The sequence below is a fragment of the Callithrix jacchus genome, chromosome 4, assembly GCF_049354715.1.
Source record: "Callithrix jacchus isolate 240 chromosome 4, calJac240_pri, whole genome shotgun sequence".
NCBI lineage: Eukaryota > Metazoa > Chordata > Mammalia > Primates > Cebidae > Callithrix > Callithrix jacchus.
The window spans coordinates 174,693,376-174,719,574 of NC_133505.1; the positions used below are offsets into that span (position 1 = coordinate 174,693,376).

The following is a 26,199-nucleotide window of genomic DNA, read 5'->3' on the forward strand; positions in this document are numbered from 1 at the left end:
TCCCCGAGGCCCAGCACAGCCCACCACGGTGCCCTCTCCCACCCCACATGTCCCTGCGGCCCAGCAAAGCCCACCCCGGTGCCCTCTCCCACCCCACACGTCCCTGCGGCCCAGCACAGCCCACCCCGGTGCCCTCTCCCACCCCACACGTCCCCGCAGCCCAGCATAGCCCACGGTGGTACCCTCTCCCACCCCACATGTCCCCACGGCCCAGCACAGCCCACGGTGGTGCCCTGCCACGGTGGTGCCCTGCCCCTCCCACCCGACGCTCCACACTTACTTGATATGTTTCTCTCTTCCAATCTTTTGGGAAGTACTTGCTGAGCTTTTGCTCTAGATCCATAAATATATACTCATTGTCTGAAAAGAAAGCAAAAGGCTTCCTCAGAGCGGTCACCACGCTTCCCAGGTGCCACAGACTGCAAATCCGAGTGTGGCTTCCAGAGGAGACGCACAGCTGAAAGGCGCCTCCAGCGGATGCTGCGGACGGGGCTTTCCGAAGCTGACAGCCCGGCGTCTCCACACCAAACAGGTGTCAAACTTACTAAAGCATTTTCCAACGAGCAGGAATATGCAAAACTGGCACATGCTCCGGGCATGCCCGTTGGGAAAGCCGTGTAGCAACGTGTATCCCACCCCCTTCCTCTGCAACCGAGGCGCCCTCTCAGCTGCGAAGTAAATCGCTTAAAAACTAGAGCTGTCGGGGTTGGACGTGGCGGCTCAAGCCGGTAATCTCAGCGATTTGGGAGGCTGAGGCAGGCGGGTTGCTTGAGGCCAGGAATTCAAGACAAGCCTGGACAACATAATGAGACCTCATCACCACGGAAAGAAACATTGGCTGGGTGTGATGGTGCATGGCTCAGGAGGCCGAGGCAGCAAGACGCTTGGACCTGGGAGTTCAAGGCTGCAGTGAGCTGTGAACGTGGCGCTGCGCTCCAGAGTGGGTGAGAGCAGTGAGGCCCCGCCTGTCAGTCAGTAAAAATAGAGACGTGTCTAATCCAGCACCGACTGATCAACTTTGAGTCAACCACCCCAGCTTCACCAGTTAACCCGGTTCCCCTGGAAACTACAGATGCTTCTTTCCAGATTATGTGTTTCTATGTTTTAAAAAATATGTACCACCATGTGTTTCTTTATAGCCTGGAAAAGTTCAATTATCCTAGAGAGGAAAATAACAGAAGCACCGTCTGCTGCTGTGGAGGCCGGGGCCTAGGACTGAGGTGACTGCAAGTCCCCGAAATAAACTCGAGAGGGAAGTCACGCCCGCAGGAGCCTGGGCGGCAGCTGGCCGCAACAGTGGGTGCCGTGGGCCCAGGCCAGCCGTGCAGGCTCTTCCCGAAACTTTCACCTCATTCTATGGCCACCGATCATTCCATTTATGGCTGCCACCTCACAGACACCTCCCTGGTGACAGGCCAACCAGCAAAACCTGAAACATCGTCCTGGGCTCCTGGGTCAGGGTACCAGGTAGAGACAGGGCTGGGACTGGGGCTGGCAATGCCTGGGGAGGCTACGGGGGGCCCGGGGTGATGGGCGGGGCCCACCTGAATGTGGCGTTTCAGGGCCACTGAGGTCAGCCCAGGCTCTGCCCGGCCTGTCACCCTCACGGTCCGGGCCTGATGGTCCTGAGAGGCGAGATGGGTTGGGGGACGTGGGGGTCCAGGGAGCTCACCGTGTTCCAGGCTGAGCAGAGGACCTGGCATTGCCCTTGCTATGAGCAGAATCACGCTCCCCAGAGGCATATGCACAAGTCCTGACCCTGGCGCCTCAGTTCCTGTGTTTTGAGAGAGGCTTTTACAGAAGAAGTCGTTGAGTGAAAATGAAGTCACATGGGTGGGCCTTCATCCAAGAAGATCGGCATCCTCACAGAACAATGGAGACTGCACCCAGAGGGGCACACACAGAGGGACGTCATGTGAGCACACAGGGGAGCAGCCATTGGCGGGCCCAGGGGAGAGGCCTCAGGAGGGATCAGCCGTGAGGCACCTTGGCCTTGGATTCCAGCCTCCAGAACTCACACATACGTGTGTGGTTTAAGCCACCCCATCCGTGGCAGCCTGGTGGCTCAGAGTCAGGTAGGAGGAGGAGTTGACTCGGTGGGGGAGTGGGACTCAGATACTGGACCAAATTGAGGACCAACTAAAACAGGGACGGGGGAAAGTAGCTTCCCATAAGACACGCCCACCAGCCCGTGGGTCAGTGTTCCATTGCCATAGTAACACTGGGAGGTACCGCCCCTTTCCGTGGCAACAACCTGACCACCCAGAGTTACCACCCTTTCCTAGAAACAGCTGCATAATCTCCCCTGTAGTTCCCATGTAAATAGAAGTGGGTGTGAGTGTGAGTGAGCCCCGCCTCTGAGTGGCTGCTCGCGTGGCCCGTGGGGAGCCTGGCTCTGCCCGCAGCTGTGCCTCTGCTGCTACTGGGCACTGACGCTTCCATAAGAGCTGCTGTCTAATGCCAGTGGCTTGCCCTTGAATTCTTTTCTGGGTGAAGCCCAGAGCCTCCCAGGCTAAGTCCCAACTTGGGGTTTGCCTACCCTCATCAAGAGGACCCTATGAAGTGGGGACCCTGCTGGTCTCAGCAGGGCTCACAGCCTGCGCTGTCAGTGTAGAAGCCCTCAGGCCCCATGCGTCATGATTTGGAGCTGAGGCCTTGAGGTGCCATGATTCCCTCAAGGTCCTCACCTGGCTGCCGGCTCCAGGGCCCAGGGCTGACTGTGTCCCTGTGCAGGTCACCCCTGGCTCAGGCCTTGCTTTCCTGCCTGCAGGACCAAACCGTGGGATGTGATTCCACACTGGAAACTGAGGAGCCTGGAGGAACCTCAGATGCAGAGCAAGTGCCGAAAGCCACCCCGAGGAGGCGCGTGCGTGCAGTGTGGCTGTGTCATGTGACACACTGATGGGGCTCCGCTGTGATGCCAGTGGCTGGTGCCATGGGTTAGCCTTTGAGGGGTAGGAGGAGGCATAGGTGGAGCACAGGACTTTAAGGACAGGGAGGCTTTTCTCTGTGACACCTCCCCCTGCCTCCTGGGCCTCCTGCTGCTGGCACATGTGCTCAGACACACGGCAAACGCCCATGAGCTCTTCCTTTAGCATCTCGGCAGCTGACAGCACGGACTGTGCCTCAGTCAAAAGGGAACAGGGTTAGAAGCCAGCCCAAGCCATGGCCACGGCCCTCATGACCTGTCTGCAACTCCCCAATGCCAAGGACCATCAGCATGTAAACGGAGAATCCTTGGTCATCAGGAACCTGCCCCATCTGGGAGATGGATTCCTGGTCACCAGGAGACACCCTGCCCTGCACCCCACTGCTGGGAGGGGAGGTCCTTCCCCAGGGAGCTGCTGCGGGACCTCTGGGGGACCCCCACACTCCACCCTCAGAACTTGCAAACACCACCTGCTGTCTCCAGGTCTCGGGGACATAGGGGGCTGTGCACTGAGCTCGGGTGGGGCGTGAAGTCCCTGTGCCTTCACACCACGGTCGCCTTGGAACTGTGTCTCCCAGAGGCTGTCTCCACTACAGCCACCCTCCCAGCGCGGGGCCTCACGTAGGGGAGGGGGATGCTCTGGGGTTATCTCTGCCTTGGGAGAACAGTGAAGCGTCAGTGCCAAGAACACAGGCACAGACAAAGCAGAGTGGCACAAGCCAGAGCTTGCCTCCCAGACATGGCCGCTCCAGCGGGTCAGTGAATGGTGAATGCCCCACCACAGCCATGGACGTGATCCTCATTCAAAGCGATGGGTCCTGGCCCGGGTTTTCCAGGCAGCCCCTGAATTCCCCGCCGGCCCCGCCCCATTTATTTATGTATTTATTTATTTTAGTTAAGAGATTTTGAGTCCCTAAGTAATGAAAGATGCTAGGAACAGGGCCGGGACTTCCTGGCTTCCTCCCTCATGCCCTCCAGGCTAATTTCCTTTGCATTTCTAGAAATCACAAAACCAAAGGTAAACTTGGTCTCCCCAAGGTCAACATCCCAGCCTCCCCTGGGTGACTCACCATGATTTAAAAGCCACAGACTTGTCCCCAGCCCTCAGAGGGCACAGTTGTGTTGGGGGCCCGGGTTTGGGGAAGTGCTGTGTTTGACTGGACTCCAGCGAGGGGTGGCTGCCGGGACAGCCCGAAGCTCATCCGACACGGTGCCTGCCCCACCTCCGGGAACTCAGGAGGTATCTACTCCTACTGCTGGAGCCTGCGGGACCACACCAGGCACCCATCAAAGCCCGGAACACTCCCTGTGTGCCTGTCCACACACACTCCATATGCAGGCAGGTCGGGAGGGGAGGGTGCTGGCATCTCAGTCCCTGGGCTGGCAGACAAGGGCTGGCCGCCGTCCAGGGCAGAATCAGCCCCAGAAGGGCTGCTCAGAGGGCTGCAGGCGGCTGGACGCAGGCACTCCAGGTGCTTCTGCGCAGAGCTCAGAAAGAGGAGGGCACCAGTTGCAGCAGCCCCATAGCCTGGGCGGCGGCCCAGAGAGGTCAGGATCCCCAGCCTTTACCAGGCTTTACCAGGGGCGGGGGATCCCCAGCCTTTACCAGGCTTTTCCAGGGGCGGGGGATCCCCAGCCTTTACCAGGAAGTGGGGTGGTCCTGGGAGGTGAAGACGCTAATGTGAAGCCTGTGGGTCAGGACCCAAGGCCCCACCCCATCCCGGGCACGGAGGCTCCCTGCTGGCAGCCCCCACAGCTCCGGGCTGCACTAGGAAGCCAGGCCTCACTCTGCAGTGACAAGGACTTGAATCCCACAAGTGAGGAACAACTTCAGGATGAGGTGACACAGATGGAGCACAACACCCACCGCCAGCACCCCTCCCCAAATAAACCAGGCTGCTGCATAAACATTCGCCTCCTGCTCGCTGCCTGTGGGACAGACAGGGACAGGTGTGAATGGCGGCTGTGGACAAGCGTGTTAACTGGGCTGGAGTCTCCCCTGGGCCTGGGACAAGTCCTCCAGTATCAACCCTAACGGCAAGACTGACCTCTGCTGCTCCTGGGTGCAAGCCCAGCACTGGGTGCTGTTCCCCACCTCACCACCACCCCCCCACAAAACCCCCGGCAACACTGTACGGTTCTTAGCACTGTGGGAGGCTGAAACCCCCACCTCGCCCCCCATGACGCTGCCCCGACCTCACCCCCCATGACATTCCCCCTACCTCGCCCCCCACGACACTTCCCCCTCACCCCCCGTGATGCTTCCCCCACCTCACCCCCCACGACACTCCCCCCACCTCACCCCCCATGACGCTCCCTCCACCTGACCCCCCAGGACACCATGTGCAGTTCCCAGTGCTGCTGGGGGCTGGAATCGGGTGGGGGCTGGCTGAGAAGCACAGCAGCAAAGGGAGGCACCCTCTGGCTCTCCCTGTACCCCTGCCTTCCTGGAGAGTCTGACACAGGAAGCCCCAAACCCATACCTGCCCTCAGGAGCTCAAAGTGCCCACTCAGGGTCCCCTGGGGGACTCAGGTCTGGGTCTAAATGCATGAGGTCACATAGGTAAGGCTGGCCCTGTTGGACCCCATCTTGTTCCCTCTGCCCCCAGGGTCCTCCTTCCCCACTGCCTGGGGGTCACACAGCCCCCAGGGCAGCCCTGAAATGAATAGGATCCTTCTCCTGGTGGGGATTAGAGAAGGAGTGATGGAGACTGTGCGCTCTCGCTTCTACTCTGGGGCACATAAGGGGCTGGGGCCACCTGGACTGAAGGAAGCTGGCTCCTGTGCACACTCACAGCCGGAAGATAAACTCGGCTGAACCCCAGGGCACTATGTGGATGGCTGCAGGAAGACTGCTTCGTCCAGCAGCACCCTAAAATCCCATCATAGTCCCCAACAAGGTGCTGCAGATCCTGAAGGATGGAGCGTGAGTCCCGGTATCCCGGGCAGGGTCCTCGGCTCACTGACTCCCCCGAACAGAGGCCAACTTGCTCTGTGGGGAGCCTGGGAGAGGTCAGCTCAGCCCTGTCCTCCACGGGCACCAAGAGTGGGGGATATTCAGCCACCCTCAGTCAGCTCTGAACTCCATCTCCATCTGTCCATGCCCCGTGTAGCCTTCTTCAGCTTGGCTGGGGCCGGGGGCCAGGCCTTCTCTGTGCCAGCAACCTCAGGCCCCCACTGTGGATGAGAAGCCCCCACTCCTTTGTAGGACTGGATCTGGGCACTGCCACTCGCTTCCCAGGGCAGCAAAAGGTGCACATGAGGCACCTTGGGTTCCCATGGCTCTTCCATGCGACATGCTCCAGCGGCAGGGTCTGTGGAGCCCGGGAGGCTGTCCCAGCCCTACCTCCACCTGCCATCTGCGTGCATTCGAACTCCAGGTAAGAACTCACATAGATCCATCGGCCTGCTACTGGACGGAGGCTCCCAGAAGCCCATGGAGCCAACCGCCCCGCAGAACAGCACAATCGCAGGTGCAGACCTCTGCCTGGGGTTTCAGCCCCTGGCTTCCTCCAGAAAGAATGAGTGAGTGGAAGTGTCTCCTGGGGAAGTGGGGTGTAACTGTAACTGTTAGTGTGCGTGTGTGGTGTGTGAGTGGTGCATAACTGTGTGCATTGTGCATGTGTGGTGTGTGCATGTGTACATGTGTGAGTGTTGTGTAGCTGTGTATGTGGTGTGTGCATGTATACATGTGAATGTTGTGTAGCTGTGTGTGGTGTGTGCATGTATACATGTGAGTGTTGTGTAGCTGTGTGTGGTGTGTGCATGTATACATGTGAGTGTTGTGTAGCTGTGTGTGTGGTGTGTGCATGTGTACATGTGAGTGTTGTGTAGCTGTGTATGTGGTGTGTGCATGTATACATGTGAATGTTGTGTAGCTGTGTGTGTGGTGTGTGCATGTGTACATGTGTGAGTGTTGTGTAGCTGTGTGTGTGGTGTGTGCATGTGTACATGTGAGTGTTGTATAGCTGTGTATGTGGTGTGTGCATGTATACATGTGAGTGTTGTGTAGCTGTGTGTGTGGTGTGTATATGTGAGAGTGGTGTGTAATTGCATGTATGGGTTGTGTGCACATGTGAGTGGTGTGTAACTGTGCATGTGTGCTGTGTACATGTATACATGTGTGAGTGGTGTGTAACTGTGTGCATGTGTGTGCATGTATACATGTGTGAGTGGTGTGTAACTGTGTCATGTGTGGTGTGTGCATGTGCATGTGTGAGTGGTGTGTAAGTGTGTACATGTGTCGTGTGCATGTGTACATGTGAATGGTGCATAACTGTCATGTGTAGTGTGTGCATATATACATGTATGAGTGGTGCATAACCGCATGTGTGTGGTGTGTGCATGTGTACATGTGTGAGTGGTGTGTATGTATGTGCATGTGTGTGTGGTGTGCATGTGTACGTGTCATGTAACTGCAAGTGTGTGGTGTGTGCATGTGTACATGTGAGTAGTGTGTAACTGCATATGTGGTGTGTGCACGTGTACGTGTGTGAGTAGTAACTGCAAGTGTGTGGTGTGTGCATGTGTACATGTGTGAGTAGTGTGTAACTGCAAGTGTGGTGTGTGCATGTGTACATGAGTAGTGTGTAACTGCATGTGTGTGGTGTGTGCATGTGCATGGGAGTGGTGCATAACTGTTATGTGTGTGGCGTGTGCATGTGTACATATGTGAGTGGTGTGACTGTGGGCATGTGTGTGGTGTGTGCATGTGCATATGTGTGAGTGGTGCATAACTGTTGTGTGTGACATGTGCATGTGTACATGTGTGAGTGGTGTGTGACTGTGCATGTGTGAGTGGTGTGTGTATGTGTATACTGTGTGCATGTATACATGTGAGAGTGATGTGTGACTGTGCATGTGTATGGTATGTGCATGTGTACATGTGTGAGTGGTGTGTGTGTGCATGTGTGTGGTGTGTGTACATGTGAGTGGTGTGTGACTGCATGTGAGTGGTGTGTGACTGTGCATGTGTATGCTGTGTGCGTGTGTACATGTGAGAGTGGTGTGTGATTGTGTGCATGTATGTGGTGTGTGTGTACATGTGTGAGTGAGTGCTGTGTAACCCTTTGTGTACATTGTGCATGTGTGTGGTTTGCCCGCCCCCTTGACCCTGGGCATCCCTGCAGGTGGGGCCTGAGCAATGCTTACTTCTGACCACACAGAGGCCGAAGAACTGGGTGTCTCTGATGCTCAGCACGTTGCACACTTGCTGGAAAAGCTCGAGGCCAGTGGCCTTCACCTGCAAAAGAGGTGAGGAGGGGCTCAGGGAGGGGCCGGCACCTGCCCCTAGAGAGGCCACCTGGGCAAGCAAGGTCCAGCAGAGTACCAGGGCATGACCCAGTCAGGCACCCCTGCAGGGGACAAGTCTGGGTTCCTCATTCGCTCGCGAAGCTGAAGACTAAAGATAAGCCGCATGCCCATCAGAGCGCCTGCGAGTGCGGGGGCATGAGGGTGGAAGGGTGGGTGCCCCGGATAGTGGATCGGGGCTGCCCCCTCCATCCCTGTCTGTCCCTGGTGTGAGGATTTCCCGAGACCAGTCAGAGACACGTGATGCAGCGTCACCCCCAGGGCGACCCTGTGGGCTCTGTCCTCGCACGGCACAGATGAACGAGCGCGAGCATCAGTGTCTCACTGTCCATCGTCCACTTGATGTTAGCGAGCTCAACAGCACTCCTACAGTCGAGCTCTGGCTGACAGCAGCCTCTAAACACCAAGCCTGGGGCGTGCCCACATTTCCCGTGTCCTGCACCTGCCTCGACCTCACACCTGCTTGGGCCCTAGCATGGCTGGGACTGGCGGCGTCCCCACGCAGAGCTCTCCCTGAGTCCTGGCTGTCACAGCAGGGCTGGGGCCCATCCCGGGGTCACCAGGCAGGAGAGGTGGTGTTCTCGGGTGGATTTGCAGCGCCTCACGCCGGTGACGGGGCGCAGGCCGGCAGCGTGCACTCTGCTGTCAGACTCTCCCAAGGGCCCTCACTTGGGGCTCCAGGAGAAAGCGTCACAGCAGGGCCCAGCTGATGGCCAGATCTGCAGAAGGCCGTGTTGTGATTCTTCACCATGTTGCATGGTCTCCAGTCAAACGACAGCCAGGTTACTAATCCCGCGTTACTGTAAGACTGGCTTCATTATTGACACGGTTCGGCTGTGTCCCCACCCAAATCTCATCCTGAATTGTAGTTTCCATAATCTCTCTGTGTTTTGGGAGCGACCTGGGGAGGTAATTGAATCATGCGGTGGTTCCCCGATCCAGTTCTCATGAGAGTGAGTTCTCACGAGATCCCGCGGTTTTATAAGGCCCTTCCCCCTTCGCTGGGCACTCATTCTCTCCTGCTGCCCTGTGAAGAGGTGCCTTCTGCCATAACTGTAAGTTTCCTAAGGCCTCCCCAGGCATGCTGAACTGTGAGTCAATTAAGTTTCTTTCCTTTATAAGTTACCCCTCTTGGGTATGTCTTTATTTGCAGTGCGAGAACAGACTAATATGGTTACTGTCTGCTTAATGTGGTGAGGGGCCGGCAGCCAGCCCCACAATGGCAGTAACGCAGATCTGCAGCAAGGTCTTCCCGGCCCATCCCTTTCTAACGGGCTTGGTTAGAGTACATGTTTGGTTGAATAGGGTATCCCTAACTGCAGACACAGATGCGCACACACCCCAATGGGGGCCCTGTCTAAATGTAGACAGATGTGTGAAACCCCAGTGGGGATTCCTAACTGCAGACAGATGCTCCCACACCAATAGGGGGGTTCCTGGCCTACTGCAGACGCGGATGTGCGCACATCCCGATAAGAGGCGGGCTCTGTGGCTGTTAACTTGGAGGGCCCAGCAGGGGGCTGCGGGAGCCACAGACGCACTTCAGGGGGCTCTGTCAGAAGCAGGCGGGCATGATTCAGGCTGCATGATCCCTCAGTTAAAATCTTACCGCGAAGTTCAGTGCAAGAAACATACACATTCCAGCACTTACAGGGCAGGGGGCCAGTGCCCCAGCAACTTCCCCCAGTGAGTCCTCTTACGACCCCTCCACCAAGCCTGAGGCGCGGCTGAGAGCCCCAGGAAACTACGGGACACCCCCTCACCGGCTCAACTCCAGCTTCTCATTGCCGGGTGGGAACATGAGGCCTGGGGGAGACTTCACCGCAAACGTAGATGTGGGTGTTTGCTGAAACACAGAACCGTATCCCCAAGCAGACGAGAGATTCCCAGGGGACTTGGACCAAGATACCACCAGCAAGTCCTACTTCATTCCGGGCAGCGTTCAACCACGTCCGAAAGGGAGGCTGGGAAAGAGCCATGCAGAGAGTCGTCTCCTCCAGCACCCACTCACTTTAATTGCCACATTTTCACTATCCACATTAATCCTTAAAATGAAAGTACTATCTCAGCTCCTGTCCCGGTAAACTCAACTAAAACAGACAAAATGGGTGCGAAAGGATAGAGAAGCAGGGAGACAGCGACATCTGAACACAAGACAGGAGATCCCCCGTGGAAACTGGCTTCCTGGTGCTCCTCCCTCAGCGCGCCCAGAAAGGATGTGCTGAAGCCATCATCGCCTTAGTTCTCACAGTGACGTGTACCAGGGATTTTCCCTCCACAGGCCCAAAGGGCTGACCATCCCTGACACCTCACAGGCACCCGGTGTAAGCAGAGTGAGGTGGTCCGGGGACTTCCCAGCGCACAGGCTGTATCCTGAGGCTCTGCTCACCCCCTGCCCCTGCTCGCCCCCATGCCTCTGCTCACCCCCGTGCTCCTGCTCACCCCCATGGCAACCCCGGGCCCTGCTCACCCCCACAGCCACCCAGGGCCCTGCTCACCCCCACGGCCTCCCAGGGCCCTGCTCACCCCCACGGCCGCCCAGGGCCCTGCTCACCCTCACAGCTGCCTGGAGCCCTGCTCACCCCCATGCTCCTGCTCACCCACCCAGGGCCCTGCTCACCCCATGGCCACCCAGGGCCCTGCTCACCCCCGTGCTCCTGCTCACCTACCCAGGGCCCTGCTCACCCCATGGCCACCCAGGGCCCTGCTCACCCCCGCGCTCCTGCTCACCCACCCAGGGCCCTGCTCACCCCCGTGCTCCTGCTCACCCACCCAGGGCCCTGCTCACCCCCGTGCTCCTGCTCACCCACCCAGGGCCCTGCTCACCCCCGTGCTCCTGCTCACCCACCCAGGGCCCTGCTCACCCCCACAGCCACCCAGGGCCCTGCTCACCCCCACGGCCACCCGCAGTTGCTCCCGGCTGGGCAGCAGCACGAGGACATCCCTGTGCTCCGAGGCCATCATGTGATCTCCAGGGTCGGCTCCTGCAGCTCCGCGTGGGCCTCTCAGGACTGGGCTCTGCCCACTGCACCCCTGCAGGGAAGAACGTGTCAGGTTTGTCTCGGTGGGTTCGATGGCCCCTCCCTCTTGGGGGCACTGCCATGCTGTCATTACTGGGCCCTCCCCAGCCATGGGTCGCAGGTGAGAGCTCAGCGCCTCCCAGATCACAGCTGCGCCTTCCGGGACTCGCCCTTGCCGAGCTTCTTTCGGGTAAGGGAACTGAGAGGGAGGCCTGGGCTAGGAATCCAGCGTGGCCGAGCCAGGACAAGGGTCAGGACTGCAAATAGCTGGGTGTGTGCGGGCGCCTGGAATGCAAATACTGGTCACACTGCGCCCGTGCAGGGCGGCCCAGCACCCAGCCCCATGGGGGTACCCCGTGATCCCCAGGTTGGGAGAGACATGACCCAACTCCCCCACCTGACAACCCCTGACTCCTCAGAGGACTCACTCCTTCTTCTTTAATGTGCAGGGGGCCATGCAAACCCCATGGGCACAGATGCCAGAGCCAGGGCTGCCAGGGTGATGGGGCAGTGCCAGGGGAGGAGGAGGAAGGGGAGGCAGGCAGCCTGGGTGGGCACCATGTCCCACACACATTCTATGGCATCTGCCACTGAGCTCAGGAAGCAGCGCAACTCCAGTTCCTGGTCAGGTTCTCCTGGGAGGGACCCTGGCTCCCCTGAGGGGCTGGACACTAAGGACAGTTCCTTCCTTGCCTGGGGCCAGCAAACCTCTCCCTGCCTGCAGCGGCCAGAAGGCCAGGAAGGGGGTTCTGGCTCAGGTGGACAGCAGCCAGGGGCATCAGCATGAGCAGTGGGGGCATCACCCGCAGGGCCTGGTGCCCGGGCTGCAGCTCACTGGGGATGAGCAACGCCTTCGAGCTCCTGGGTGCAGCGTTAGGGTGGGGAAGGGAGGAGCCTGCCTGGCCCCGGGAGCACCCAGCCCCATCAGTTTCCTGCCATGGAGTCTGGGATGCCCTGAGAGCTTCCTCTAGTTGGGGGTCTGGAGTTCCGGATGGGCAGTTCAATCTCAGGAAATTCGCACTCCAGCTGCCCAAAGGCCTGGCCTGGTGGCTTTAGAAGATTTAGGAGGCTCAGGCCTTACCTTCCCCACTGCTGGACTAACACTGGCGACCCTCCCTCTCTCCGCTCAGATCCGGGCCCTTCCTAGGCCTTCAAGGCCACACGTGCACGCCCAAGACAGCAGCGGCCGTCTCTTTTCTCTCCACAGTAAACATAGAGCTGCTTGCCATCAAAGATGTGGGGATCCCTTTAGCTGACAGCAGAGGAGTTTTATAAAAAGCAAAAAGCAGCCCCAGAGAGCAGAGGCTGGATTCTCCTGGCCCTGGGGCACTGGCACCTGAGCAGCTCATCCCTGCGCCAGGTGCCCTCAGCTACCACCTGCAGTCACAGTGCCAGCATGTCAGGAAGGATGGCAGCAGCTGCCCGTCTCAGGGATGCCTGGGTGCAGCATGGTGGCACGGGGCTGGGGTTGGGAGGCAGAACACCATGGCCACGCACAGCACAGAGGGGACAACAGCCATCAGGACCCCTCGGTGGGGAGAGCTGGGGACACGGTGCCACTGAGCTCAGGAAGCAGCGCAACTCCAGTTCCTGGTCAGGTTCTCCTGGGAGGGACCCTGGCTCCCCTGAGGGGCTGGACACTAAGGACAGCCACCTTGGGCAAGACATTCCAAGGTGGGTGCTGTGCTGGGTGCACTCATGACCAAGTGATGGTGCCCACGCATGTGCAGGTGCTGGCGTGTGAGGGCGCTGGGGTGCTACAGGTGACCTGGGGCCAATGAGCTCCAAACATCGCGAGTGAGAAGAAAAGGAAAAGGAATGGAAACCTCCACCTTCGTATTGATAAACACAATCAATGCCTTCTCGTCAAAGCAGGACGTGGCCCCAGCTCCTTCCTTCCCACCCAGGGTCTCAGGGCCACACGATTGGGGCTCAGCTTCCAGTGAAGGCCACCGCCCACCTGAGGGCCAGGGAGAGCTGGGCTTGGGAAGCCCCCATTGCATTCTTGGGAGAGCTCGCTGAGGCGCCAGGGCAGGGGTGGTTACCGTGAGTACCTCCCACCAGGGCACCAAGGGGACACCTTGGGGACCTCTGTCCTCAGCTCATCAAGAAGACAACTTTGCCCTCTGAGGAAACAGAGGCGTGGTCAGGCCCCAGCACAGGCCCCACCTTGGAATGTCTTGTCTTCTCAACTGGCCTGTTTGTGACAGAAGAGCCTGGCCTGCCACGTTGGTAATGTCAGGGCCAGGGCAGTGGACAGACAGAGACCACGAGGAAGATGAGGCTGCCGCCCAGGTCCCTTCACAGCTGAGCCCTGGAGTCATCCTCAGCCCAGTTCTCCCTTCTTCTAGACAGCTGGTTTCCATCCTGTATCATGAGATGGGCCTGCTGAGAACATTCTGGAACTCGAGCTTTGGAGACCTAAGTCCACTAAGCACAGGCTGCAGAAAACAATGTGGGAAAGGCCTTCAGTGATGGAAAGGAAGGCAGAGCTGACACAGGCACAGAGCTATAAACTCCTGCTGTGAGGGGGAAGCTGAGCCCTCTCTCCACTCGGAGGCGTGCAGAGAGCCAGCGGCAGGGGCCAGGGGCAGGGGCTGCAGAGGGGCGAGTCCTCTCCTGGGACAGCTGGATGGCAGCGATGGCTGCGTGGTTCCTAAATGTTCCCAAGTTTATTCAATGGTTTACTTAAGAGGAATATATTTTACAGTATGCAAACTATACCTCAACAAAGCTATTAAAGTATACCACGGGTTATAAAATGGTAACACAAAAAGTCTTCAAGATACGGCCGCAAGTGCTCCCACTCCAGCAGGGTGGGTGCGAATTTGAGACACGAGGGCACATGCGTAGGTGTGAGTGGGCACGTGCAGCCTTCATGTCCGGGAATGCTGGGGCTGCCCACCCCTCCTCTCCGTCCTCCCCTGCACCATCAGGAACACAGACTGGTCCTTTCCTGCATGCCACAGAACCAGGTGTGGCCCTTTACCCACTCGGCCACACCCGCTCTGTGGATGAGGAGTCTAGTCTCAGGCCAAGCTGGGCAGTGAGTGACTGGTCAGGGTCTCACTCCATGCTCAGCCCCCGTCCCCACCATCCAGCCTACACTCTGCTCTCTCCCTTCAGCCACCCGACCCCACCTGGCTGAAATCCAAAGAGAAGCTGGGTGTCTGCCGGAAGGAGCCCAGGGCTGCCCGCTGGGTCCCTGGGAGGTCGCTGCTGCCTGTCGGCACCGTGAGGGCATCTCACTCAGTAACACACTTCCTTTCCACAAACATTTTCCCTGGAAAGGAATGTCGGCCAGAGGCAGCACATTTTGCTCCTTTTATAAGTAGGGAAACTGAGGCACATAGCAGCTAAGTGGCTTGTTCAGGGCCCAAGCCCCAGGATTCCTGAGACCTGCCACAAAGCTTCTTCCTGAATCTACTGAGCTCCTCCTCGGAAATCATCCTAGAAGAGAGAGCTAATTCTTATGCTCATTCTTATGAATGACCCGTGTAAGCCCGTCTTCTGGGATGACTAAGGATGGTATTTGGGAGATGCACGACCTGACTTTTGCTGCTCCACCCAAGCGGATGGTGCCGGGCCTAGATGGGGTGCACAGGGGGGTGCAGGGCCTGGGTTGGGGTGCAGGATGCTCCCTGCCCTGGCCCTTCCCTGGGCACTGCAGGGTCCAGGTAGGGTCGCTGGTGAGTGTCCCAGGCAGCCACGGGAGCCGAGGAACCCAAGCTTGGCCCAGGGCAGACGCTCTGGGGAGCCTCCTCACGGTGGCGAGTTTACGGGTGGAGCCCAGGAGATGCTTGCCAGCAAGAAGGAAAAGGGCAGCTGGAGATGCTCTGCCGACACCGACGGGCCGCATTTGTTCCACCTGCTCAGACCTTGTGGAGACCATGACCACCCTCAGCCCAGTAAACAGGGTGTGAGGCGCGGGGCCCGAGCCCATCACCGTCTCTGTGGCTCTAGCTTCTCGGTCTTCCAAACTGACCTCTGGCTGTTCAGAAAGGTCAGTGGCGCATGGCCTGGCGTCTCTGCTGCCTCGGCCAGGATGGGCACTGGAAAGGCCATGACCTGCCTGCCTTATGTATCTGAACAGCAAGGAGGGCACCCCATTCCTGCAGGGGAGGCAGCGGAGCTGGCGGGAACCACCCTGACCGAGCTTCAGAAAGTGATTCAGAGAAAGAAGCGGCTGAGAACCAAGGGCCATGAAATCAGAACACTCTTCCATCCACCTGAAAGAGAGGTTAAGTAACCAATCAACCCAAACGGGAAGGAGACTGAGAAGGCCGCCTCTTAGAACACTCCACGGGAGGAGGGCGTGAAGAGCAGCCCTGAACTCCCCATCACGTGGCCAGGCACTGAGAGGACTCGAAAGGTCCCTCCGCCACTCAGGAGGCAGGGCTGCCTGTCCCAGGGAATGGGGTCGGCAGGACTGGGGCTCCGGCCTTTGGGGTGGACAGCCTCCCTGGCAAACACGCAGCGATCTGGGGTGTGGAAGGTGGGATGTCCGTCCTGTCCCGGGCTGGGGAAGCCAGCAGAGGCAGGACGGCCGGAGGAGGCTCATGGATGGCTTCTTTTCTGCTCTTTTTGGTGAAATGGGAGATCTCTCCCTTTCCGGCTTTCAGTGTGAACCAACTTACTTGTTACAAAGTCTCATCTTATTTAAGGCTTCCTAAATGAGGGTCTCCCACACCTGGCCCCTCTTCTGAAGTCTCACCGAGGGCCTGGGGACAGAGGGTACCCCGAGTCCTGCAGGGCAAACCTAGGGAAGAAAGGACTGCAGCTTCTAGCAACCCCCACGACACCCCAGGTGCAGCTGCGGGATGTCTTCCTGGGAGAAGGTGAGAGACGGCAGGTGGGCGAGGACACCCTGATTTCAGGTGTCTTCCTCTTCCCATTGGAAGCAGTCACTCCCAGGAGCTCACCGGCTTCTAGGGATTAGACAGAAGCCTGTGGCATCACGAGGGCAGGACCGGATTATGATGGACAGCGTGTGTGTGCATTGTCAGTCAGACACAGTAACTGCTGAATTAAAAAGCCGCAGAGAGCCGACAATTACAAAATGCCCCTCCTGACATCCGTTAGAGGACAAATCCCAAAAAAAGAGGGCTGGGCGGCAGGGATTGTGGGGCACACCCTGGACGGAGAGGAAAACCCCATAGCTGCGAGTCCTGTGGGAGAGGTGCCTCAGGCTTGGTCCCCACACTGTCTCTTCCTGGGGGCCCTCCCTGTGCCGCTCCCAAGCAAAGGCCCGTGAGCAGGGCCGGGGCTCCCTCCGTGAGAGCGTGGTGGCCCTGCTGGCTTGAGCTCCCTTGCCCTTTGGAATTACCGCAGTGTGGAATGTCTCAGGGAAAAGCCCTCTTGTCCCTTCTGTGTTATCCTCCCAAGAGCAAGGCCGACTCTGAGACCAGGACACAGCAGGAGTCCCATGGTCAAGAGGTCCCACCTTCCCTCTCATTCCTCCCTGTCACAGGGACAGAGCAGGGCCTGAAGCAGAAAAGGCTGAGGGGCTCCAGCAGCAGAGGGGGCGCTTGGGGAAGGTGGGGCCCACTGTAGGCCCCGTGGACACTGGTGTCACTCCCACCTGTGTGCCTGCTCTGTGGCAAGTGAGCACATTCCCACAAGGGGCTGGCAGGTCCCTCCACCACCACTGAGCCCCAGGCCACAGCCTCCGGTAATAAGAAATATTTGGGGCAGTCCGGTGGTCGGGAAGGGAGCCCCTGAGCCCTGCGGCCGTCAAGTGCAGACAGGGAGGCAGGGGTAACCGGATCCTAGAGAACTAGAAAGGCCCCGACTGGAGGGCCTGTGGGGAGCCGGGCCCTTCTCATGCACAGAAGGCATGGAAGAGCAGGAACTGACTCCGAGGCCAAGGCGGCCGTGCAAGCCCCCATCTTTCGGAAAGCAGCAGCAGCCGGCTCAGGAGGCCTCCCTCCAGCCTCCCTCCACGTGGCCGCAGTCAGGCCACCCGGAGGGAAGGAGACATTGTGTTGGGGGCATCGGGGAGTCCTCTCAAAGGCTTGGGTTAGCTACGGGGCCTCTGGGTGCTCCAGCCCCTGTGAATGTGCCCCTCTTGCCATTTCTATGAATGGCCACCCACAGCCACACCCCAGGCCACAGCTCCCCTGATGGGCCACTGGGCTCTGGGGGTATGTGCAGAGGAGGAGGGTCAGGTTCCATGAAGTCACAACCTCTGTGAGAATGAAGGGACCAGGAAGCCCCAGAGATCCGGGCACGACCACCGTGAGAACTGCAGGGAGCCACAACTACCTCCGAGGCAACCCTGCCCCAAAGCTGCCCATGGCTCCCTATTGCCCAGCCACAGCATCCAGAGCCTGTGCAGGTCCAGACGCCACAGAGCCACAGAATCAGGGCAGACCTTCCGGAATTCCGGCGCTGATGGTGAGTCACTGCAAAATTCAAAGTTTGGCTAAAACGTGCAAAGAGCGGGACATAGAATTCACACGAATTAAACAGAGAGACCCCACACCTCCCTGTCAGGAGGGCCCTGTGGGAGGCTGCCTGCCTTCCAGCCCCACACCTGGCCACCCTGATGCATAGGCTGGCATGTGCAAGGTGTGGGCCGGTGTGTGGGATGTGTGGGCTGGCATGTGAGAGGCATGGGCTGGCCTGTGTGATGCGTGTGTTGGCATGTGAGAGGCGTGTGTTGGCATGTGAGAGGCGTGGGCTTGCATGTGAGAGGCGTGGGCTGGCGTGTGGCTCGTGTGAGATGCGTGGCCATCCCATCCCAGGCTGTCAGGCTACTCTCCCGGGGAGGTTGGGCTCCTGGGTCACATCCTGTAAAGAGGGGCTGAAGCAGGGCCCCTTTCTAGGTCCATCCCCCTCTGCTTCTGTTCACAGGGTCCCCAAGGATGCTGACCTCACCACCTCTGTGGGTACAAAGACCCTCCTGGACCTTCATACTTCCACCTCTCAGGTGGAGCTTCCAAGCCCAGGCCCCAGATTGAGAGCCTTGGGACTCGGAGGGGTGGCAGGAGCCAGCAGCTCAGAGGGTGGCAGTGTGGGTGGGGCTCTGTGTGCTCCCAGCAGGGCCCCAGAACCCTGCCCCAAACGGGCTCTCTCCCTCTCTCCCCGGTAGGCCCCCACCCCACAACAAGCTGGGGGTTAGGAAGATCTTCATTCCCACCTTAGAGTTAAGAAAGTGGGCGTTGAGAGAAGCTGGGGCGGGTGGGGGGGTGCGGGGGAGTCAGGGACCATGCGGCCTCTGGGATGCTGCAGTGGAGTCTTGGGGTGGGGACTCTGTGAGCCCAAAGCCCGAAGCCACCACCCTCCCACCGTCACCTGCCCCTGCTGGGAGGCAGAGGGGCCCTGGGAGCTGGAGTTCACTGCTTGTCTCCCAGAGTGACTGGCTGTTCATTCTTGTGAAGGCAGGAAGGTGCGCTGTTACTGCAGCCTCAGCTCCCCACGCAGAGGGCACATGCCTGGGATTCTCTCTGCCACCTCCCCCGTGGTCTGATCTTCCCTGACCTTCCCGAGTATAAACACTCCCTTTCAGGATCTCGGCTGCTAACTCAGCACTAACTTACAAGCGCTCTAACTTACAAGGCTCCGCAGCAGCCAGGCGGGCGGGAGAGCCGTGTAGACAGCACCCCAGGCTACCCTCTCCCTCCTGTCCCCTGCACACAGCACTGGCTTGCACAAACCTTCCACTGGGGTCACGGCAAACGTTATGCTACTCACCAGGTGTCCCTGTGACCACGGGCCAGCCTGTCCACCTCCCATCTGCTCTCAGGACACTGACCACCCGTGCCCTGCCGGGAGCCCATGTCCTCCCCTCCAGGTTCACTCCTGGAGAACCGGAGCTGTGTCATCGGGGAAGGGGACATTTTGGAAAGTAAAAGAATTTAGTCCCAGGGCTGGCCCCGTACTAAGGCCATACACAGAGGCCCACAGCCAGCCTCGGCCCGGGGGTGGGGTGCTGCACTGGGCGGTGAGGGCGGTCCCTGGCGCCAGGCACAGGTTCAAACCCAGGTTGGCTGCCTGCAGTGGGTCCCCGGCTTCCCTGGGTCTCTGTGTGCCTTCACTCCCTCTGCTATATGGGGGATCCTTCTGCTGCCGGCTGGGCAGCCTCCACAGCGGTGCCCCTCCTGGCCCTCTGCTGGGCGGCTGCAGGCCCATCCGTCAGCTCAAATGTCATCTCTGCGGACAGAGCACCACCCACCACCCAGCCAGGGCCTCGCCGAGGAAGCACCTGGATGCCACCGTGCCCCGTCTGCTCTGAGGCTTGAGGGGATCAGGCTGGTCTCCCTCTTGTCTATCGTGTGACCTGCTCAGTGTCACAGACGCTCCTCCACCCACAGTCCTCGTGCATCTCCAGGACTCTGCAAACTGTTCTCGATAAAGACTCACTGAACAAACGTACACCTGGCTGCTTTGCACTGAAGGCCTGTGGCCCCCAGATTCACCATGTGGAAATCCTCACCCCAAGGGGACGGCATTAGGAGGTGGACCCTTTGGGGGGTGGTGTGGTCATGAGGGTGGAGCCCCCGGAATGGGATTAGTGTCCTCATAAGAGAGACCCAGAGAGACCCTCAGCCCCTTCATGATGTGAGGACATGCGGGAAGGGGCTGTGTACGAGGACGCGGCCCTCACCAGACACCAAATTCCCCTGTGCGTTGAGCTCGGGCTTCAAGCCTCCCGATTGCGAGGACTGAGTGCGTGTTGCTTAAGCTGCCTGGTCTACTGGGTTTTGCTACAGCATCGAAAGAGGAATAAGACACTGTCCCAGTCCAGTCACTGCTAGGGCGACCTCCGGGCCAGCTACCCTGTGAGCAGCCTGGCCAAGCACAAGAGGTCAGACGTGGCCTTGACCCCAGGTGTGGACATGATTTTGGTGCATCCGTCAGTTCTTACCCTGCTCATAAAGACACACCCGGGAATGGGTGATTTATAACAGACTCACAGTTCCAGGTGGCTAGGGAGGCCTCTCAATCATGGCAGAAGAGGAAGGAAGAACAGAGGCATGTCTTACATGGCGGCAGGCAAGAGGTCATGTGCAGGGAACTGCCCCTTATTAAAACCACCAGCTCCTGTGAGACTCACTCCCATGAGAACAGCATGGGAAAGACCCACCCCATGACTCAGTGACCTCCATGGGGTCCCTGCCATGACGTGGGATTATTACAGTTCAAGGTGAGGTTTGGGTGGGATGCAGCCAAACCATGGCAGTTAGGTCACTGAAAACAGGTCCTGGAGTCCAGAGCCCTCAGAGTCCAAGGTCATGGTCATTGTTCGTCAAACACGCCGCAGCCCTGGCCCCAGCCTGGTAGAAGCACGACCACTGGCTGTGAGCCGACTGGCCCCACCTCGCACTCAGCCCTGCCAGCCCTGTGGAAATGTCGCCACAGACCTGACTAGCAGCTTGCGGTGTGGCCATTCACTGAAGTTCCACAGGACACTCAGGTTTCCTGGACCAAGCCCGGGGCTCCACGTGCCTGACGCCTGCAGCATCCTGGGAATTTAAACAAGGCAAGCTCGGTCTTTCTACGGAACCGCTCATGAGGTTCTCAGATCTTTGTGTAGGCAGACGGTGGAAATTAGTGGCCAGGAAGCCTCTGGAACTATTGGGAGACTGTCCACTGAGCACATGAACAGAGCAGGGTAAACTCGACCTTTCCGGTTAGACCCTCTGAGCGGCCAGGGGGCAGCTGCTCCACAGAAGGGATCCACACTTTCTGCCTCTTCTGTAGGAAGCAAGGTGGGTTCTGGCACAGGTGGGCTCCAGCGGGGACCCACTTCCTTTGTTGGAGGTGAAATGAGATCCAGGTTTTTCATTTCTTGGTGCTGTGGCTGGTGCGGTGTGATGATTCTAAACAGCAACCTCAGGGCCTGGTGTTCAGTGTGTGATGCGTGTAAGGGACCCGCGCCCTCGGCTGCCCCGGCCTTCCCTAGACGCTCCCCGGCAGATGACATGGCAGCCATCCCCGTCCTTCCCCAGACGCTACCTGGCAGATGACATGGCAGCCAGCCCCGTCCTTCCTCAGATGCTCCCCGGCAGATGACATGGCAGCCATCCCTGTCCTTCCCCAGACGCTACCTGGCAGATGACATGGCAGCCAGCCCCGTCCTTCCTCAGATGCTCCCCGGCAGATGACATGGCAGCCATCCCTGTCCTTCCCCAGATGCTCCCCAGTAGATGACATGGCAGCCATCCCTGTCCTTCTCCAGACGCTCCCCCGCAGATGACATGGCAGCCATCCTTGTCCTTCCCTAGACACTCCCCGGCAGATGACATAGCAGCCATCCCTGTCCTTCCCCAGATGCTCCCCGGCAGACGACATGGCAGCCATTCCCGTCCTTCTCCAGATGCTCCCTGGCAGATGACATAGCAGCCATCCCTGTCCTTCCCCAGATGCTACCTGGCAGATGACATGGCAGCCAGCCCCGTCCTTCCTCAGATGCTCCCCGGCAGATGACATGGCAGCCATCCCTGTCCTTCCCCAGATGCTACCTGGCAGATGACATGGCAGCCAGCCCCGTCCTTCCTCAGATGCTCCCCGGCAGATGACATGGCAGCCATCCCTGTCCTTCCCCAGATGCTACCTGGCAGATGACATGGCAGCCAGCCCCGTCCTTCCTCAGATGCTCCCCGGCAGATGACATGGCAGCCATCCCTGTCCTTCCTCAGATGCTCCCCGGCAGATGACATGGCAGCCATCCCCGTCCTTCCCCAGATGCTCACCGGCAGATGACATGGCAGCCATCCCCGTCCTTCCCCAGACGCTCCCCGGCAGATGACATGGCAGCCATCCCTGTCCTTCTCCAGACGCTCCCCGGCAGATGACATGGCAGCCATCCCTCTCTCTGGGTTGTCCAGCTCAGGAGACCCTCCCTGCTCTGCGAGGCTGGCCCACTCTGTTCTGCCCACCTGCTCCTCATCCCAGGCAGGCTGTGTGTTTTTCAACGTAGATTTTATTTTTAAGAGCAGATTAGGTTTACAGCAAGATTGAGAGGAAGGTGCAGAGAAACCCTGTGCTCCCTGCCCCCATCCTCACGCAGCCCCCCCGACACACAGCAGCTTCTTCCAGTGTGCTGTGTGGGTTACCGTCAACAACCTGTGTTGACCCACCTCCATCACCCAGAACCTGTGGTGACACCAGGGCTCACTCTTGGTGCCAGCCGTTCAGAGCAGTTCCATTGTCCCCGACTCAGCCAAGGCAGGGCCGCCAGGGAGCTCAGGGAAAGTGCCCACACCTTTTCTGTATCTACACACCTGGTCACATCAAGCAAAGGGTTTACATCACCCCCATTTCACAGTTGAGGAAACTGAGGCCCAAGAAAAAGAAATACATTGCCCAAGATGGATGCCTGTAATCCCAGCTACTCGGGAGGCTGAGGCAGGAGAATCACTTGAACCTGGGAGGTGGAGGTTGCAGTGAGTCCAGACTGCACCATTGCACTCCAGCCTGGGTGACAGAGCAAAACTCTGTCTCAAAAAAACAAAACAAAAATTGCCCAAGAAACAATGACAGAAACGAGAAGCAGAGTACCCAGCCAGGTGCTCCTACTGGCCCGCCATCGCTGCAGCCCCTTCTGTCACTCACCAGGGACCGGAGCCCCAGGTCAGGTTCTGTGTCCCCAGAGGCCAGAGCAAGCTCTGTGCCCAAGGATGCCCTGGTGCCTGCACAGGGATGAAGGGGTCAGAGGCACCTGGACCCTCAACAGAGAGTGGAGTTAGCCCTGAGCCTTTAGAGAGAAGGGACAAAGCCTCCTGGGTGGAGGACGTGGGGACAGAGCGTGGAGCCCTCCCAGCAGGACACTGGGGACAGAGTGCGGGGTCCACCTGGCAGGACGCTGGGGACAGCACTTGTCTCTCCCAGATTCTGTGCCAGGTCCCGATGCTCAAAGAGGCACCTTCCCCCAGATGGGCACAACTGGTCACAGCGCTCCCTCCATCCCGGGCAGCGGGAGCACAGAGCTGACCTGTTAGCTGCTCACAGAGGTCAGTGTGGTGCCAGCCTGACCTGGCTTTCCTGTTGATGTGGACGAAGCAAGTCACCTTGGCCTCTACACCTACCACAGGGTGCATGCAGCTACCCGGCCCCTGCCAGGCCCCGGCTCCGGATCGGGGTCCTCAGACTGTCCTGTCTGTGTGCCCAGTCAGAGCCCAGACCGGCCTCTGTCACAGCCCTGAACTGCTTCCTTCCGGAATCTCCCGGGACTGGCACCTGTCCATCCCCTGGCATCCCCTGGGCTGGGGACGGCCCAGGGCCCAGGGCTCAGACACAAACGCTCAGTAACATGGATGGAGCGTGCCTGGCCTCCCTCTGCAAACCCAGAAGAGCAGCCAGGAAGGTGCCCTAGATGTTTCTAGAGTCTTGAAGGAAACTATTGACCCAAACTGTGTTATTCATGGCAAGGTACCAAAACAGTGTAAAATTTGTGAACCTCCATCAGCGCCGTCGGGTTCAGTCTTAAAACTCCCCACACCACCATCTGTTCAATTTTGCTACATTTAAGGACCACATGGCTGTTTGGGCGTGGGGTCGATGGGGGCCAGCGGGGGCCAGTACCTTCCCCTTATCTGAATCCACAGGCCTGTCCCGTTTCCCAGGGCACAGATGTGGTTTCTCCAACCCTTGAAGTTTACCGAGAACTGAGCATCTGGCATCACACAAAACACGGTGAGGATGGCCCAGCCCCGAGCGCTCCCATCTCAGGCGCCAGCGCTGAGAAGCCAGTATCCTCTTTCCAGAAGAGCCCACATGGAAGAGCTCTGAGACAGTAACTTCGACACATGCGCTTGGATGAAGGGTAAGCCAGCAGCCTGGAGCCAGCAACGGAGGTAATTCTAGCCTGAGACAAGGACAGGTGGAAGGGGAGGACCCCGACTGCCTCCAGGTGGGGAAAGGCCAGATCCTCACTGCCACCTGGCACTCAGGAAACCTGGGCCGCCTGCACCTTTTTAGCAGGAACGGTTGATCAGATGAACAAGCCAGTCACCTGGCAAGACCTCGGGCGTGCAGCAGCCACTGGGCAGACAGACAAGGGCCACAGGCTGACCCTGACAGCAGGGCTGGGCCAGTGTGCTGCCCACATTCAGATGCCTGGGTCATCGAGTCACCGTGTCATCGCTGGACACCCCAAAGACGGGAGCTGACATCACCCTAGGGCATGTCCAAGCCACATGGGGTGCTCCCACCCAGGCTACACTGAAAGGACCCTGATGTTTGATGGCACCTCCAGTGCCATTCCACTTGGGCCACAGTCATTGTCGCCTGGTGCTCCTCCAAATGTTTCCAGGGAACCCCTAGGAGAGGAGAGGCCTCACTGACCCTGCCGGCAGCAACAGTGAGAGCCCGCAGGAGTCCCGCCAGGAACTGGGATGGGCGCCCTGAGCCTGGCCCCTAGGAAGGGGAGGGGCAGTGGGTGTGGCCTTCAGGGCTCCTAGGCCTCATCAGAGGCACCTGCCAGATGCTCTGAAGCCTCCTGCTAGGATGCGTTTCCCTTCCTAGGTGACATCAGAGCAGTGGGCCGGCGGCTCTGGCCATGGCGGCTCCTGGAGGGACTGAGGAGTGCGGCTTTTGAGTTCGTGCTGCCGGGCGGAGACCAGCCCCTAGCCCATCTCTGACTCAAAACAAAATTGGGCCCGACTCTGAGACACAGTTGACTCCAGGCCCAGGGGCACAAGGCAGCAAGCGGAAGATTCATCCTGTGAGTTCCGCCAGTGACAATGGCCTTGGCACCTGTGCGGGGGATGGGGAAGCTCCCTGGAGAGCGGGGTCTTCCCACACAGGTGTAAGACCCCGGAAAAGGCTCTCTTTCCACAGATTTTGTATCTCACCTGCAGAGCCGAGCTGGGAGAGGTGCTTTACTGTCCCTCTTCCTAACTCCTGCTGTAACCTGCAAGGCTCTTGCACACCACCCAGCATCCCGACACCTCTGTGAGCCACGGCCTGATCCCAGCCTGCACAGCCCAGAGCACCCGGCCACACTCCACCGGCCGCTCTGTGTGTTTGTCCACTGCCATTAGAACATGGTTCACGCTGCTCCAGGGGCACTGTGCCTGCGTGTTTGATCACCACCATTAGAACACGGTTCACACTGCGTCCAGGACGCTGTTCTCCAGTGCGTCCATAGCAGGAAGTACGAGGCAGCCAGGCCACCCTCCCTGTATGACACCCCGCATGCTGTTGGCTTGGGATGGGACATTTTGGCAGCCAGTGCTGGCCCATGCACTGAGTGCCAAAATGGGCCAAATTGGGTCATTCGTGGCGTGCACAGCCCTGCACCAGGCAGCCTCAGCCCTGCTGACCAGACAGGCGGGGCCAGGTGGTCTCCTGAGGCTCAACTGGGGGTGCCCAGTAAAGAGCATGTGGGAGGTGCCTGCGCCTCTGCCCCCTCCAGAACACAAGCCCAGTGGGGCAAGGCCGCCCTCCTGTGCAACAAAGCCCTCCCTGGTCAGTTCCATGGTACACCCTGGGTCTCTGCTGCCCCCTGCTCTCCTGCTGGGCTGCAGAGGCAGCAGACTCTCCCTCTCTTGACTGTGCCTTCCCTCCCACCTGGCTGCCCCAGGGGTCTTGAACACATCGTGAGAGGCAACAGCCTTCTTGGAGGTCTCCGACTGGGCCCAGGCCTCTCCCCTAGGCGGCCCCCAGTCCACTGGCCACTGTGCACTGTGCTCACTGCCCTGAGACCAGGACACCCCAGCAGGCAGCCACCCCTCCACAAACAGATGGACTCTGGCTAACTGTGCCACTTAGGAGCTGTTGACTTGACCGTGGGTTTCTCAGGGAATTGAACGCCTTCTGCACTCTCAGTATGTCTGGATGTCTGGCACAGGGGGGTTATCAGCAGGCCCCACTGTAATGGCAACGTCTGACCTTGAAAGGCAAATGCTTCCACATGGCTCCCAGAGCACCTGGCACTGTGCCATGCCACTCATGCCCTCAGGAATCTGCCGCAGGCTGCCTGCCCACAGGGCA

The 26,199-nt window shown here is 59.0% G+C and overlaps 1 protein-coding gene and 1 long non-coding RNA gene across 5 annotated transcripts in view; one reads left to right on the plus strand and one right to left on the minus strand.

The window, feature by feature from the left end:
• The window catches only part of FRMD1 (FERM domain containing 1), a 40,782-nt gene that overhangs the window by 13,438 nt on the left and 1,145 nt on the right, over nt 1-26,199 (minus strand). For 2 of the 4 annotated variants that reach the window (XM_078370870.1, XM_078370873.1), the window contains exons 1-3: nt 11,132-11,451; nt 8,081-8,171; nt 281-360 (exon numbers count right to left, since the gene is read on the minus strand). In XM_078370870.1, the coding sequence (XP_078226996.1) occupies nt 281-360; nt 8,081-8,171; nt 11,132-11,371 (411 nt within the window). In that variant the 5' untranslated portion in view covers nt 11,372-11,451. Of the gene's footprint in view, nt 1-280; nt 361-8,080; nt 8,172-11,131; nt 11,452-26,199 lie in introns of those variants that run through there. The other 2 variants (XM_078370871.1, XM_078370872.1) reach the window with 2 other exon arrangements.
• Nucleotides 1,938-4,839, plus strand: LOC144582375 (uncharacterized). The gene is made up of 2 exons (XR_013534975.1): nt 1,938-2,075; nt 2,771-4,839. It is a non-coding gene; the product is annotated as an uncharacterized LOC144582375 (long non-coding RNA).